Source organism: Chamaea fasciata, unplaced genomic scaffold, assembly GCF_029207755.1.
Source record: "Chamaea fasciata isolate MVZ Bird 193981 ecotype frontalis unplaced genomic scaffold, bChaFas1.0.hap1 SCAF_6, whole genome shotgun sequence".
NCBI classification, from domain to species: Eukaryota; Metazoa; Chordata; class Aves; order Passeriformes; family Sylviidae; genus Chamaea; species Chamaea fasciata.
In genome coordinates, this window is record NW_027094091.1 from 68,838,316 (window position 1) to 68,855,076 (window position 16,761).

Here is a 16,761-nt window from a genome sequence, read left to right on the forward strand (position 1 = left end):
ATAGTAGTAGTGGTGGTTACAAACTGTGTGCAATTGAGGAATAGTTTTCAGTGTGGGGTGTATCAAGAAATATTCAACTGAAAGAATTATATTTTGTGTGTGCATAGCTGTACAAAATGTAGCCCTTGATATAATTCAAAGCTGATAACCTCAGACTACCTGGCCAAGGTAATAAAATATGTGTTGATGATTCCAGGTATCCCAAAGTTGATTACAACTGATATGGTCAAAGAAGGTGCAGCTGTGATTGACGTAGGAATCAACCATGTCCATGATCCTCTTACAGGAAAAACCAAATTAGTTGGGGATGTGGACTTTGAAGGTCAGTAAAACAGTCTTTACACAAATCTGTTGGATAAATATATTGAAGTTTGTAGGATTCACTCATGATAAATTTTTGGACTGGGCAGTGTCTCAAGACAATGTTTTCAGGAATTTTTCATCATTTATTTACTTAAATAAGAAGACAACTCTATCTGCTCTTAAGAAGCGGTATGTTAGTTAGGAAACAAAGTGTTACTTTTAATTACAGGTACTAGGAACCTGTAAGAGATATAGATGAACCCTTCTGGTAGCGGTGCAGAAGGTGCTTGTGTTCAGTTTCTTTAGTCCTTTGAGTTTGTGAAATGTTTGAAAAGTAAGCAGTGAAAACAGTTTCTGCTCTTTCTCAAGCATAGGGTCTCCCGCTGTTCATAGTAATTATTATTAAACCACAACTTCTCAAAGCCTCCTTTTGCACTCTTCCTCTACACTTTAGAAATATCGTTTATGCTAAAGCTGAATGTGGGTTCATGTAAAAGTGCTTAACATTTTGGTCCGGGCAGGCCCAAAAGATAAAAATTGTTGTTACATATTGATCTTTTTATGTTTAACTTGTTGCAGAGCAAGTTCACAATGTAACTTGAGTAAATATCTCTGCTCTGGGGGAGCTCTAGACTGGAATAGCAGGATTGTTGCACTTATTGGCAGGGTTGAGTGTGGGAAGCTTAGACAGCATTTACCCACATTATTAATGGTTCTCAACAGTTCCTTATTTTGATAAGTATGAAAATCACCCACAGGGTTTTTTTCACAGTTATTAGCATCTTGGCTGGCATAATGTCTTAAAGCTTAATTATATTCAGAATGTTTTCAGCCAGCTGTGTGTCTTTGTAATTACATCAGTTCCTTAGTTCCCTGCTGCTTTTACTCATCATGCATATTACCTGTCTGTTAAAGTCTGTGAAATTACCTGCATGAGTGTGGCTGAGCGACTGTCTTGGGATGTGTTTGGAAATATGTAACTGGATGTGTGCAACACAGCTCCAGGAAAATAAATCTTTTGGAGGACAACTTGAAAATTTTTTTTCTTTTCTTATCGTGCCTGTGGTGTCACAAATAAAAGGTTCTGTTTTCAGAGCTGAACTAAAGTACAGAAAATGTTCAGACATTTGGTTTGCTTTAGCAGGTATGGGAGTACAAAAGCTGTAACTTTGAGAAACGTGAACCTGCATCCTTCTTGTTTGTTTCTCTTCAAACTCGGGACCTTGTGCCTGCAATAAAGGTGTAGATTCAGTGGCAAGGCCGTGATTCAGAGTTTCAGCAATGCGCTGTATCTGTCTCGTCATGTCTGCTGTGGGTTCTCGAGATTTTACCTGGGGGGAGGGAAGATACAAAAATGAGGGAGGAACTTTAGCTTGGATTATGCCACTGCAGTTACAAGTAGCATTTCACCGTGCATTGCCAAAGGGAAGTTGTTGTTGGTTCATTGGTATCGGTGAAAGTTTCACTAAATCTTTAACAACAACAAAAAACATCCCAGTGTGTACAGTTCTGAACACTAGCAAGTAAACCACCCTTGGCAAGTATTTGTCTGGCAGTTAGGAAATGGAACAAGCCAGCATGTTTGTGTAGCCAATAATTTTATCCTTTCCCCCTATTTGATCATTTGGCTGAATCTATATTTAAGCCTAAGTGAAAATGGTTTTTGCAGGTTGAGGCCAGGCACATAATGGCTGGCATGACATCTGGCACCTGTGTAACATCACGTAGCCCACCAGTGTCTTTTGTCTCTTCACCCACTTCTTTAGGAGAAAAATGTGGCTCTGGGGAGAGCAAAGTTTAAGTGGGAAATCCAAATTTCATTTACGAAAATAGGTGGAAATGGCTTCTTTCACCAGGTCATCTGGCTGAAGAGTTCCTGTAGTGGAAATTAATGTTATTAGATGGGTGGAAGGTGTTTTGATTCGGTTGCTTATCTTGGCAGTACTTGGATCCCATCTTCTAATCTCTGCAGGGTAGGTGAGAGAGTAAAGGTTCTTTTTATCTCTTTAACAGCAAAAGGATGCATTTCAATCCTTCTTTTTTGTGTCTTTCATTGTTAAATTGCGTGTACACATTTGCAGAAATAATGGAATGCCTTTAAACAGTGTTTGCGATTTCCTGCATCCCCACATGTCCTCTTTATTTTGATGCTCCAAACTGTGTCCACATCAAAAATAGTATTTGTTTGGTCCAGAATAGTTTACTGCGCAGTAAGTATTCCAAGGTATCTAAAAGAACAAGACAGGAGAATGCTGTGCATGTGGAGGTCAGCTGCAAAGCACTGAGATACCCACCCTGATACTGCAGGGGTATATTAGACTGCACATGCAGCTCTCCATGTAAAACCACCACAGCACATGGAGAGTACCTGTTTATGTTAAAAATTTGCCAGAATCTGTGGTCTGGGGAGTGGCTGTGCTGGCTTCTGGGAGCCTCAGGAGGAAGAGTGAAGTGCCAGGGAGGAGAAGAAGCGGTGGCATCCCTATGTGATCTCCAGCACCATTTTAGCTGCTTTTGGGCAGCAAGTTTCAGTGACAGAAAGGGAGATCTGTTTCTTTGAACAGTGTAGTGCATCTCTGGGTGTACTTGGCCTTGTTTTATAGGCTTTTGTTGCCACAACTATAATGCCAAGGGAGGAGGAGGGCTACAAGGACCAGGAACATGAAATAAAGCAACAACTTACCCAGAATATTTAGCTGAAACAACTCTTTTGGGTGGAGCATCATTTCCAGGAGTAACTGGTAGAGCAGGATAGTAACATGCCACTGCAGTAGCTCACCTTTGCAAGTGAAACTGGAAATACCAATGAAACCAAAGTCACTTGTATTTCTTTACAATTCCTTCCATATTTTTGACAAACAGCAGTGCTGATTGTTGAGTCTTCATTAAATGCCGATGTAGAAAATAAATGCATTGTGTTAGGTCTTGGTTAGGTGATGTAGTTGTGATATCAGTGGAGGGCTTTACACATGAGAACTGTACTTTCTGACTTGACAGTGTGAAAAAGATTCTGGAAGACTTGGTACCACCATGAGCAGGGAGAGCCCCAACAAATAATTGATGTGGTCCAAGGTGATGGGCCTATATTATGCATTTTCTCTGAATGAGATTGACCACCACAATCTTCAAATCCAATTAGTTAATGGAAGTGGTGGTCCTTCAGCTGTGCCTTTGCAGCAGTGTGCAGGAAGCCTGGGCTCTGTGACAGAAGCTGCATCTGATGGTGTTTGCTGCCTCTCCGCGTTCATTGTGATACCTGCCCGGCTATAGGCTGCTCCTCACTTACTGAATCCTTTCCAAATTAGCTCCCTGTGCAGCTTTCCCAAACAGTGGTTACAAAAACAGAATGCAGATGTTCCAGGTACTTTTGCTACAGCTTTAGTTAGCTTGTTTCTCAGTTGATTTCAAAGATCTGGCAATCATTTTGCCGTGAAGAAGAGCCCAGTCTGTGTAATCATGTCACCATATTGCTGCCCTGCAGACATTAGGGGAACCATTGCCTGTTGTTGTGGTCCATGAGTGCAAGGAATGAATCAGAAGATTGGCATTAGGCTGTGACAGAAGCCAGAAGGCCAGGTTGGCTGCTGGCTAACTGGGGTCAATGTATGGCCAGTCAAGGTTCTCCTGCACAGAAGAGGGTGTTGTTCAGGGGCCTTACTGATACACACTGTTTAAATTAGAGCACTGAGCCATAATTCCTTGGTTTTCCTTTATTTTGCAGTTAAAATATCTGCAGTAAGAGAAACTAAGATAAGAAAAAGAAGGAACTCTGAGAAATGGGGTAGATGCTTGCTGGTTGGTATCCCACAGTGCGTAGTGAGAAGAATCCCAGAACAGGGGGAGCAGAGCATGGGATATCTAGTGTGACTGCTGAGCACATGATTTCACACTTGGACAGTGCTGCAGGGATGCAGGGATCTGGTGTAGCTTTACAGGGACTCATAAAGCCATGTAGAAACAGTGCTTAGGCAGGAATTACTCTGCATCACTTAATGCAGATGCACAAGATCTAGAGCTACCTTCAGGTTGAGACTTGCCATTGGTTTGTGTGATTAACCCTATTAGGTGTCTGATGTCCTCAGCTTTAAAGGAACCTAAGAATGAAGGGCTGTTTCCAAAGCCGTGGATCCTGTTTTTCAAGGAAACAATCTACATTTCATTTCTTCTGAAGAATCAAAGGAAGATTTCAAGGTTCTACAGAAGCTGCAAAATAGCAGCTCCTCCCCCATGGGTGTCTAATTTGCATTTTCCAGTTTGTCAGGGGTAGGCCTGGGAGACCAGCACCCATCTGGGGAAAGCAGGAGTAAAGCTGTGGACAAAGTTACTTTATTCCAAAGAGAAGCATAAGCAGGACCTGATGGAACTGACAGCACAACACCTCACCTGCCTACATGAGATCAGTCACACATTTAAGTGCTGTGTGAGAAATGTGCTTTGGCCTATTTCACTTGACCAGAAGAGGAAAGTCTGTTGACATTTTTGAGGCCAAACTATCTTCTCCGTTTGGTCACTGGCATTCATCTTGGAAAATTGCACTCACCATATCTGTATTTACTCTTACCAATGGAAACTTATCAGATAGTAGTTTCCCCAGCACAGACACCTATTTTGTGTTCAAAAATCCGTATCAGCTTTTGTGCATAAGCTGTCTGTGTGGTTTTTTGCTAACTGACACAAAATTTGGCTTCTGCCACACCTACCCACAGGGATTTCCATAATGGTAGAATATGGGCTGAGGAATTTCCCAACAACTTGGAAAAACAATGCACTGTATGTTTCCTGCTGGGTAGGGTTACTAACACCACAGGCAATGCATGTTTTACCTGACAGTCATTGGAAGGCTTTCTTGAGGAAAGGCATGGTCTGGTTGTGGGTTGTCCTCTTTGTAGGTAAGGTAGGAGTAGTTTGAATAACACCACAAAAAGAGGTAGGTAACATTGCCATGGAAACAACCATATTTCAGTTTAAAGTGCCTACAGTATTTTCTGTGTAAATGGTTGTATTTTCTGCAGATGTGGATACATTTCAATAATTATGATGTTAATCTGAGAATTCATAGTAACTGTATTAACTGTAAGCACCAATCTAAAATGGTAGGTACTTCAAGATAGTATGACTATTTAAAAGGTTAAATATTTGCATTTGAGAATATTAAGAGTAACTGTCATATGCCATCTTAATTAATTTGTTGCATTTTACATCTGAAGAAAAAACACACTGTAACTTGATTTCGTTTCCATATATTTTAACAGTATATCTGGTGGTGCTAGTCAGCAGCGTAATTAAAACAAAACCCTCCAGGTTGTATTTACTATCTCTCTTCAATGAGGGTTGATCTTCTGTTCTTCAGTTCAGTGAGATGTTTGCTATTAACTTTGAGAATGCTCTCGTGAGGTCCCTGCCATGGGGATGTGTGTGTGGGGGGAGGGTGTTCAGACAGCATTTTATTAATTTAATTTACCCCTGCTCTTCAAATCTAAATATCATTTCCCAAAACCCCCAATATCCAGTTTTTCAAATTAGTTTGTAATATTTCTGGTTTTGAGACCTTCTTATTCCTGACAGTTAAGCATCATGTAGATTCAAGAGATTCAAGATAAATACACTTAAAGCAGTAGCAAGTGATCTAGTTTGTTACAAAGTCAGGTGCCTAGTTTTCCATCTCTTAATCTCTTCTCATAGCCAGGCAGAGTCTGCTCTGTAGTGGCTTCAGTGGAATTGAATGTGTTTGTGTCAGTTATGCTTGCTCAGTTGTCTCCTGTGTGTGTGCCTTTGAAAAAGCAATGCTTCTGAAAGTGGGGTATGATTTACCAAGAAGTTATTACTAAGCAAGCCAAAAAACACCCCAAATTAGCACAAAAAAACCCCTCTCATGGTGGCTCCCTAAAAAATTAACAGAATTAACAAGGTTAGTAAAATGCCAATTGGCCAGACCATTATTAGCAAATAACTTGCTACACTTTGTCCTGCGGTGAATTCCTACAAAGTTAAACAGAATTCCTTTGCAAACAACCTGCAATTCCAATTGATGGCATTTTGCACAGTAGATAAGAATATCAAGTCAGGATTTATTGCTATGTTATATGAATTCCTTGTATAAACAGGTTAACTTAAATGCACTCAAGGTATACACTGAATTTGAGTAGTCTAACATGGCTTGTGGTTGGAACTAATTCATGAGTAAGATTTCTCTTTGTGATACTTTGGAAAGACCTGCCCCTTTGCATCCTGGTTTAATCTAGGCACCCTAATAACACTGATAAAAATATAAGAAGTCTTCTCTGGAGGAACTAAGTGTTTATGGCTGAAATTGCAATGGAAATTGTGCCATTAGAACTGTATTTTTTCCTTGAAGACAGCTCTTGTCTTTGTCATCTATATTGTGAAGCAGAAAAACAAATCAAACAGAAGATTGTACTCTCTCCCTCTGCTGTTGATGGCAGTAGTTCCAGCAGCCTCCTGCTCTGCATGCTGCTCCTCAGGAACACAGAGTTGGGGGGGTCACCTCCTTACCTACAGAATGGCATCCCCAGCTTCCGTAGCTCTCCAGGATATTGCAGGTGCAGTGTTCCAGCTGGCAGATGGGGGTGACGTACATTTGTGCTGCTCTCCTGAGCTCATCCTGACTCATGTCACCCAGATGTTCCTGGGACAGCTGGTCAGCCAGGTCACATGGGCAAAAATTTCCCCTTACCGAAAGAATTCGTTGTGATTAACCTTCCATCTGTCTGAGCACAGGCTATATGAGTGCCTGTGCTGCCATGGGGAAAGGGCAATATGCTGCAGGTAGATCAGCTGGAACAGGTTGTGAAACCCTGGCCCAGAACTAGTCCTGGGTAATACATTCAGACTGGGAGAACTGCCTTGCAGCCCAGTCCTGGCCATGTTCCATCCCTGCTGTGGCTGCAGTAACACTTCTGCCTTAGCTTGTCCCTTCCCCACAGTACCTGCCAGTCACTGCCCTTCATGTGTATGTGGACTGTGGAAGGGAAAAAGGGTTTGGAAACATTCTTAGTCAATGCCTTTTTCTCTTTTCTCTTAGAAGTGAAGAAGAAGGCTGCCTTTATCACTCCAGTGCCAGGAGGGGTAGGACCTATGACTGTTGCAATGCTTCTGAAGAACACACTCCTGGTCACTAAAAAGCTCATTTACTAGAGCAAACGGGTTACCTTGGAAGAAAAATCTGAGTTGTTCTATTTATTGATACACAAGACATTTATTTTTTACTAAAAATGTATTTATTTCTACATTGTATTTATTTTTTCATGTCCAGTATGTTAAATCTGATGGTTTATAAAATGTTCAAATACTTGTGTTACCTCCTACGGACTTATTGTGAGCAAAAACGACTTGGAGAATGCAGCCTACACAGGCATGTTGGTGGTGGTGGTGGTCAGTTACGTGTTTGCGAACGAAGAATGAACCATAAATTACAACTGTATCTATGTATTAGGGCAGTTATCAAGATCTTGTAAACACTTGGGACCTGTTCAAACAATATAAAAACTAAGACATACTAGATATCTTTTAAATACATGGTTTGGGTTCTGAGGTTACTAAGCACTCTGGATGTAGTTCAGAGTCCTTAAGGTTTTTTTGCTTTCTTTTTTTTTTTTTTGCTTTTTTTTTTTTTTTAACACTTAGAGCCAGCAGTGGCCAGGCAGTAATGTTGACATGAATGCAAATGTTATGTTAATGTGTTAAAATAGTCAAATAAGCTTGAACGCTGGTGAAATTCTGACTTAAACATCTGCAAGAGGTAAGCATGAATAAGTAGCTAGAATTGAGGCTGGAATTATTTCTTTTCCATGTCTGTACAAATTGTTTTGACGCATAATACCCCTATCTCACAAAACCCCCTCAAACCTGAACAGCTGATTGGGCTGAATTTGATTGAAATTGAATGGAATAGAATTAAATTGAATGGGATTGAGTGGAATGGAGTTTAAATTACTCTATAGGTGCAACATACGTACTGTGGCAGAAGATGAAGAGGAGGAGAAAACCAAAATTTTATCCCTGATGAAACATTTGTGTTGGAACTTTAAGCCATTTAATTATTCTCTTATTTTTTGGAACTGCATGAAGAGGCCTTTTTTAAGTCCATGTTGTAAGCCTTGGCTTCAATGGCCACAATATTTTGCTGGTTAGAGAAGAGCATATGGGATAAGATGAGTATGTTTCTATTCCCAAAAGTTGACTCCTGGAAGGATCTAGAACAGTCCTATGCAGTGTAAAAGTTGTAGTGGAGTTACTGCTGAGATGCCAGTTCAGCGGAGTGGGTGCACTGGTGACATTCCCACTGAAGGCAGTGGTAGACAATTGGACTTCTACAGCTGAGATTACTGATTTATTTTCATCAGGAGCCTTAGGTATTTGCTAGTTGGCTACAGATAACTTGAAAGGGGAAGGAAAAGGACTATGGCTAAGTTCTATTGCCGTTAAAGGGAAAAATGCCCTTACTGTGATAAAGAAATCAAGGTGGACCATCATTTCCGTGCTGACTGTTCTTGTGATGGACTTTAAGAGTTTGCTTTAGCGCAATGCTTGCAGAAGTTTGACAGGATTATTACTAAATATATAATGCCAATGGTGCAGACACTTGCTTGTCTTTTTAAATGTAAGTGGTAATATAAATTTATGTGGTAATGTAAGTGGTAGGAGGATCAAGGCACCTATGGAGACTGTACTGGACTGATCAACTCATGACTAAAAGATGGAATAAAACTTGTTCACTGTTACCTTGGTCTTGCTGGAGGGTGTTGATGTGTTTTGGGGCATGGTTGTGTTCTTCCTTTGTTTATTGTGTGTTTGAAGCACAGCAAATGGGGAGACCATGCAGGTTCAGTCATTCCTGTGTCCATCTGTTTGCACTGCACTTTGTTTTCTTTGATTTAACTCTGATCATCTCTGTGTTTTTTGGCAGAACAACCATTTATGGCACTGTGCTTGTGTCCTTGAGCAAGCCTGCCTGTGCCATGCCCTACAAGTAGGTCAGTGTGCATCCCAAGCCTTTTCCCTTTATCCTGTGGTAGCTGGGTTAGCATTACAGCACAGCCAGTGAGGCCTGGGCTTGGCTCCACAGGATGCTGTCTGCAGTGCTGCTAGAGGCATCTGTGAGAGTGCTCTCCACTTGGGAGAGCATCCAGAAGGAGCACCCAGAGGGAAGGGCCCATTAGACAACCCAGAAAGCACGCTGGTGTGCCTGACCTGGTCAAGGTTTGTCCAAGGACAAATGCCCTGCAGCAGACAGAGCACAGCCTTGCCCACTGCAGCCTTGTCCCAGGCCTACCGCACCCATTGTGTTGCCTCATGACAAAGCCTCCTCTCGGATTCAGGCCAGATTAAACTGCCATTGTGCAGCTGAGTGTTGAAAGCAAGGCTCAAGAACCTTATATCTGCTTGGGACTGAGAGCAGAGGTTATCCAGGTAGGCATAAACACTCCTGTCTGTCCAGAGAGTGTGCAAGTTGCATTCAATCAGTGTGCAGACATGCAGTAATTCAGGATAGAAAAGGAAGGGAAAAACCTCCTGGAATGCAGTCCATGAGCAGGAAAATGTGTAATTAAAATATGCATAAGTAGCTTGTGTTTTTCCCCTAACACATGAAGTGGTTAGATTTAATCCTACAGATCACTGAGGAGAATGCAGTGGAGAGAGAGAACTTGAGCCTACCAGAGTTACTAGGGCACTTCTTAGAAGATTTTTGGTTTTAAAATATAAAAATTGTGAAATGTTTTTGTAGCTTGGAGCTCACAGTTGAGGAAGCAAGAGTTGATGCTGAGGTGAAGTACGTAGCTCTCCTTTGGTCAGTCAGACTGTTGATGTCTCTGTGTGATACTGAACCGGGCTTTTCCAATTACCTGCTCTAGTCTGGGCACATCAGTACCCTTCAGAGAGACCAGTCCTACTTGTTCCAAGCTGCCTGTGACCAAGGAAGCTGGACAGTGTTTGGAGCTGTGAAGAGTGGTTTAGTACAAGAAGCGTATTTGACAGGTCTATTCTAGAGACCCTGCAAACACTGTATGTAAAAAGTATGATTGTTCTCATTGAGCATAGTCACTTCTTGGAGAGGCAGAGATGAAGGGATCTGCTGCTACAGAAGGAAACAGTTTACCTGCTCTTTCAGTGTGTGTTTCCTCAGTGCTTGTGCCTAGCCAGCTCTGGACTTGTGCCCTGCAGCCCCAGCCAGCAATCCCAGGCCTCACATCAGCCAGTGCGCTGCCTTGCTTCCAGGGCTGTGCAGCAGCCAGGCTGAATGGAAAGTGATTAGCACAGCCCTCAGGCTTGCAGGGCCTGGGATCAAAGGCCTCCCGCTGGCAGTCACTGATGAAGAGCATCATCCATTATCTTTGTGTCTGATCGCTTCCTAATCTCGGCACTAGCTGTTCCCGAAGTTCCTCTTCTGGATGGCAGGGACTGAGGGACAGGGAGGACCAGGGGCGGGACATTAGCAGAGCATGGACTGGTCTCTGCACTCTGAACTCCAGTGTAGCATCCTGAGGGTGAATATCCTCCTGGAAGGAATATAAGACCTGCATTGTGAAGGGGAGGAAACACCACATTTTCACGTCCTGTTTTGTTTTGCTCACCTTTGTTTTGCTGGATTTTTGTTCTTCTGCTCTGTTAGATTCGCTCTAAAACTGTACTTTTGCCTGCACAATTATGCCCACAGGTAATAGGAAACCAGGGTTTCAAAAGAAAACCTGATGCCATTGCTAGATAATAGCAGTTTCCTAAATAAATGTGTGGTTGCCCCGGGGGTTAGGTTGTTACCAGATGCACCTTTTCTTGATTGGTGAGAACAGGAGATGACGCTTCCTGGCTTATAAGTGTGAGAGAAAACACGGGAGCACAGATAAGCAGAGCAAGCAAGCCACCTGGAAGGAAGACCTGAGAAGGAGTTAAAGCAGCTGCCTGCCATGGCATTTGAAATGCTAATCTATATTTTGCTGAAAGGTAGGTTTGGAAGAGACTTTTCGGTGTTGTGAGGTCCAAGGCTTTGTTAAACAATAGTTCTCTCCTTCCAAAATAGGCGGTGGGGTGGGAGGCATGCAGAGACATGGTGAAGCAGAGCTACTTCAGCCATTTGAAACCTGGATGAAATTTTAACTGATAGGGTATAATTTAGACTCTTTGAAAATAATTTACCTAAACTGGTAGATAGGTGTAAGGTTGTAGTATGTTACATGTATCTGTGTTGTAAATTGTGCAAGATAATAGAATGGAAAACAGGATGGATTTGTTTTTGGGAAATTTGCAAGCCATCATTTGTTGTCATACAATCATAATTACACTGTGTCAAAAGGAAGTTTGAGGCAAGAGTGTTTTAAATGAATTGTTATTATACTGCTGCCTTCTCTGGGGTTTGTTTGAAGTGCATCTTGTATGAAGTGTTTTCTGGGTGAAATGAACCTTGAATAGGTATACTGAGCTTTTCTGTTCCAGTAAGCATCTATTTGCATTACACAGCAATGGGGGCACTGAGTGAAGAGTCAGCTATTACTGCTTCATCCCTCAGCAATGACTTATGGAATAATTGGACAAAAAACAACGCTGAAGGTATTGCGCTTTTTTTTTCTGTTTGTTAATCTGTCAATTAGGAAAAAAACCCAACCAACAAACCAAAACCTCCACCCAAATCTGTGATGTTAGCTGCTGTGATGCTCCATCCCTTGGACGCTGTTGGATTTCTGAGTTTTATTTGTGAGATGAGCGGATTTCTTCACGGAGCCTTTGAAGCCTCTCTGGAGTAAGAGCTGCCACCCACTGGGGTAGGCTCAGCAATGAGCAGCTGAAGGATCATTTAACTCAAGTTCAGTCATAATTTGAAAAAGACATTTTAAGGCTGAGGATCTGAGTTTCTGATGGCAATTTCTGTTACTTTTACCTGGTGCTTGTTTTCCGTCTGTCCTCAGTGCACACCTTAATGCACAGAAGTGAGAATGAACAGGCACAACTTCGAGCGATGCCTCTCCCGAGTTCTTACTCAGTAGTTTCTGCCTTTGTTGCAGTTCTGCTTTTGGCTGTCTGGGCTTTCACAGCCCTCCTCAGAGTGCTGGCACTCTCCCTTCCTCCTTTCTCTTTTCTGACTGAAACGTGAACTCGGGCTCTTTTACCTGCCAACATCTGAGAGCAGGGCTGTGTTTATCCTGCCAGCTGCATTCTTGATGTTACCTGAGATGCTAGTGATGTCATTGCTTTCAGAGACCTGTGCGATCTGGGAATGAGGTTTTGGCAGGTCAGTAAAGGAGGAGAGGAACCTAACTGCAATAGTTTTTAATGTCTCTGTACTTTAAAAGGCATATAAACATGCATACAAATCATCTTCTGTTAATTCTAAGTCATCACAGGATGTCTTCCAAGCTTTTTTAGTAGATCCATAAGCTTTCTATTATTTTCTCATAACAAGTCCAGCTGATTTATTTTCATTCCTAATCTCTCACAGTGGTACAGTGTTACATATACATTCATCCATACTCATACTATATGTGTGGGTTCCTTATATATATATATATACACACACACACATAAAATATGTTTGCGCATTCATGTGCATGTGAAGTCGGTAAGGTGTTGATTTTTGGCCGAAGTACTTTGGTTTATCAGTGCAGCACTGTGGTCTGGTTTAGTCTGTCTGTGACAGGATTCTTGCAGAGCTGCATACAGCCAACAGGAGGATAATGAAGTGGGAACACGTTGTGGCTCATTAAGTGCCCTGTTTGTGTTGTTTCTAGAAAGCAGGAGCAATGGGTCATGTTTCATGGCTTATTTACTCGATCACAGCCGTGTCTGCAGTATTTAAACCTTTGTGGCAGCTGGAGCTGTGGTAGTCAACTGGACACCAGCATTTTCCTTTGAGAGAATTCCACTCAAGGGTAGAATCAAATTCACAAACATTCAAGCACATGTTTACACAGGGAGTTAGAAGTATATTTTGGTGGACCTCGTACAAAGCCAGTGAAAAGGTAATAAACAGCCTTTTCAAAAAGAAAATTGAAAAGAAATGCTTGAAAAGACACCAGAGAAACTCGCTGAATTTCTCTAGCTTCCTAGTAGCTTCTATTCCTGTGCACTGTAAGTTTATGTAGTAAGATTTACTGCCACAGTTCAGTAATACTGGGTTCTAAGAACATGAATTCCTGGTTCAGTATCACTGGAGGAATTGGCAATTTCTTGTGGGATTCAAGTTTTTTGGGGACTGAGGTGCTGTTTGTGGAAAACCATGAATTTCTGCTCCATCTCTTTGCCTGCTATTTAGAAGATCTGGTCCTATTTCCTTCTTTTATGTCGCATAGGCTTGGCTGGTCACCAGTGCTGGAGCCAGGGAATTTTAGGCTCAGTTATTAGCTGACAGGGGGAAAGGTCATGGAAGGAGCTGGGACATGGAATGGCATGGACAAAGAACTTTCAGTAGTATTTGGGCTGACAGACAGCCTTCGTAGCAAAATGGGCAGCCAGGAGTAGGAAAGGTCTTGGTTGCACTGGGAAAAAAATGGAATCTCTTCATTGCCATCAGCTAGTTCCATGCAGCCTGTAAAAGGAGGCCCTGGACCTGGGGCTGAGCCCTTCCCTGCCTCCCCTTTCCCCTTGCATTTCCTCCCTGATGCACCATACTTGAGGACTGAGCTGTCATGGTCTTACTGGCTGACTCCTTTTGTTGCCAGTCTGTTAGTTTTGGCAAGCCCAGGCTTCCAAGTACCTGTAGCCTTGATTTCATGTCAGATCTTGCCAGGTGTATCTATTTGAATGACTCAGTTGCAGGCAGCTGTCAAGTGCTTACACGGCATGTTTCTCTCTCCTCACGTGACATGAAAGGGCACATGGACCTGTTTATTCAACAGCTTGTTCAGTATCTAGGCGGACAGTATGATAGGAATTAACATAATGCTCTGGGGCAGACTAGGAAATCATCCTTTTTGTTTTCAAGACTCATTCTTTCAGAGGTAATTTGTACTTTTGCAATGTCAAAATAATTAGCACATGGAATTTTTGTGTGTAGGCTAAATAGCTGATCTTACCCACAATAGACCAAGCTGCTCCTCCTGACAACGACGAACGAATGTGTTGGTTTGTCTCAAATGCTTTCTAGGCAGGCTGCTGCTCCAGGCTGACCTGGGTTTCTAATGACAGCAACACTCAGGGAAGAGTTTCCTGTACCTGCACAAAGCCAGGTTTCCTGCAGATGGGGGTAGGTGGAAGTCTGCCACCTCTCGGCAGCGCTGGCCTGAGCGAAAAGGGATTTTGAGATGTGGAAATCCATGTGGTGGAAGTTGGGGTAGAGGTGGCTGGGGATCTCTGGGATGTGAATTTGTACTTCCTCATGTTTATTTTCTTTTCTTCCCCTTGTGGAAGAGATGGACATGAAAAAAAATGGAAATGAAAAAGTCAACCTGTGCAACAGACACCTTCTCAGGCCCTAGCAGAAGAGTGGTACTTTGGGCAGTGGGAAATGCCGGCTAAACCCGTCCATTGATGGGTTATTTATAGTGATTTTCTAGTGCAGTTTGTGCTGAAATGGTGATTCAAAACAGTTGGTCCCCAAGTGTTTGAGGAGGCTCCTGGGAAAAGTGTGAATGTGCCATTGTCTATTTTCTGAAACTCTTCCCTGAAGAGCTTAGGTACCTGTTCTGTAGGTGTTTTAGACCTAACCAGAATGGGCTTTTGCAAGTCCCGGACATCCTGGATCTCCTTGGCATGTTGAGCCCTGCAGCTCTGCTGACCACATGCTTTCCATTGTGCTTTCCTCATCAGTGCTCCTGTGCAGCCAGTAAGGCTCATCCATCTCTTGTCCCAAAATCTGTCTTTTCTTCATGAAAACTGTCGTTTCTTAACTTCTTCCTGAAGTCTGTCCCTCTAAGGCCTGGTCCTTTGCTGACTGTGCTCTTAGCCAACAAGCCTGTCTCCAGAGGTTGTCAGCAGCTTTCTTAGAGCCGGCCAGAAGAGAGCCAGAGCTGGATACTAGGGGGTCCTATTTAGCCAGCGCCAACTTCCTCCCTTGCACTGTGTTTCTAGGCCCCACAGTGTGAAGAGAAACTTGTGTGTAACTTTTTCTTCATGGAAGGATGGATAAGATGCCCTTTTCTCAGCCATTCGAAGTTCATTCTAAACCATGACATGCTTCTCCCACCTCTCTAGCTTTTCCTGAGGAAGTGCAGTAAGCCAAAATAATTTTTCAAGAAGATCTGAATTGTCACTTGTTCTCTCTAAGTCTCTTGCTAAGCTGGAAGTCTGATTACTCTGTCAGGTTTGAGAGGCACTGTTCTCAAAGGAATCGCGTTTGATCTGAGTGTCAGTGATAGCATCATGCCTTTTGGGTGTCCAGACCACATCATTCACAGTTGAAATTGAGAGTTGCTCTAGTGAGAGCAGCTTTGCCATTGCTTGTCATCTCTGATAAAGCTGCAGAGAGGAGGAAGGAAAAAAAAACCCCAAAACCACTTAGAAGAGCACACAAAGGAGGTTCCTTGCATTAAATGGCTCAGACTGGAACTTGATTGGGAATTTAGGGAGTTGGTGCTGTTAATCCTGAAAAGTATGTGGTGGGATCACAAGCTTCCCTCAAGGGGGCTTGAGGCTTCTGTCTGTAGCAATGGTTCCAGAGTGTACTATGTCCAGACCTTGATTCAGCACTTAGTCAGAAAGGAAGGGTTCTGCTTGCTGTACCTTTGTTGAGTCACCTTTGTTGAACAGACCTTGTCACCTTGCTGTGAGATGTTATTTTTCTTGTGGTCATAACTGAAAGCTAGTGTTGACATGCATTTGGTTAGGAAATCACCTTCAGGTGTCACTGAGGCAGTCCCCTGAAATAGTAGGTCATTGCTTGGACACCCCACCCCACCAGTGACTCCTGTAACTGGGTAGAGAGACCAGCGGAACAGATGCTTGCAGTGATGGTGAAGCTTTGGAGCTTTCTCCTCACCTGCTGCACCACTGTTGCCATGACTTCTTTATTCCCATTTGAGCCACTGTGAATAAGGGAATAAAGTAGCATTTTCTGTTCAAGAAGTGTGCTTGCTGACCCGCTTGTGTAGAATTTAGAACAAATTCAGAACCTTGGTAGCCATGGACCGTGCTTTTGCACGGCAAAACAATCCAGGCAGTCTAGGCAGCTTTACAATTTTCATGGGACATTCAGCTAACATGAAACCATAGAGAAGGGAGGGGAGGGAGGAGTCCTAGCATTCATCCTCACTCATGGCTGCAGAGCTGGCAGGCAGAAGCACTGGAAATGCAATAGTTTGTCTTGAGGTAAGGAAAGGATTAATTGACTATTAATTGAATTCAGACTGGGAAGGATACTGAGAATAATGCAGTGCTCTCCTTGTGTCCTAAACCCCTGATATTCCTGGGATAGTTTTTCTGATTGGATTGCAGGTTGGATAATGCTGACGTTACCCTGTGTGAATCTCCCATAGTCATTTCTGTACACATTCCTCAAGAGCAAGTGATTTATTT

The 16,761-nt window shown here is 42.7% G+C and overlaps 1 protein-coding gene across 3 annotated transcripts in view; it reads left to right on the forward strand.

Annotated features, from left to right (window-relative positions):
* The window catches only part of LOC136291536 (bifunctional methylenetetrahydrofolate dehydrogenase/cyclohydrolase 2, mitochondrial-like), a 39,231-nt gene that overhangs the window by 16,510 nt on the left and 5,960 nt on the right, over positions 1-16,761 (forward strand). The window contains exons 7-8 of one of the 3 annotated variants that reach the window (XM_066186726.1): positions 197-322; positions 7,346-9,035. In XM_066186726.1, the coding sequence (XP_066042823.1) occupies positions 197-322; positions 7,346-7,458 (239 nt within the window). In that variant the 3' untranslated portion in view covers positions 7,459-9,035. Of the gene's footprint in view, positions 1-196; positions 323-7,345; positions 9,036-16,761 lie in introns of those variants that run through there. The other 2 variants (XM_066186725.1, XM_066186727.1) reach the window with 2 other exon arrangements.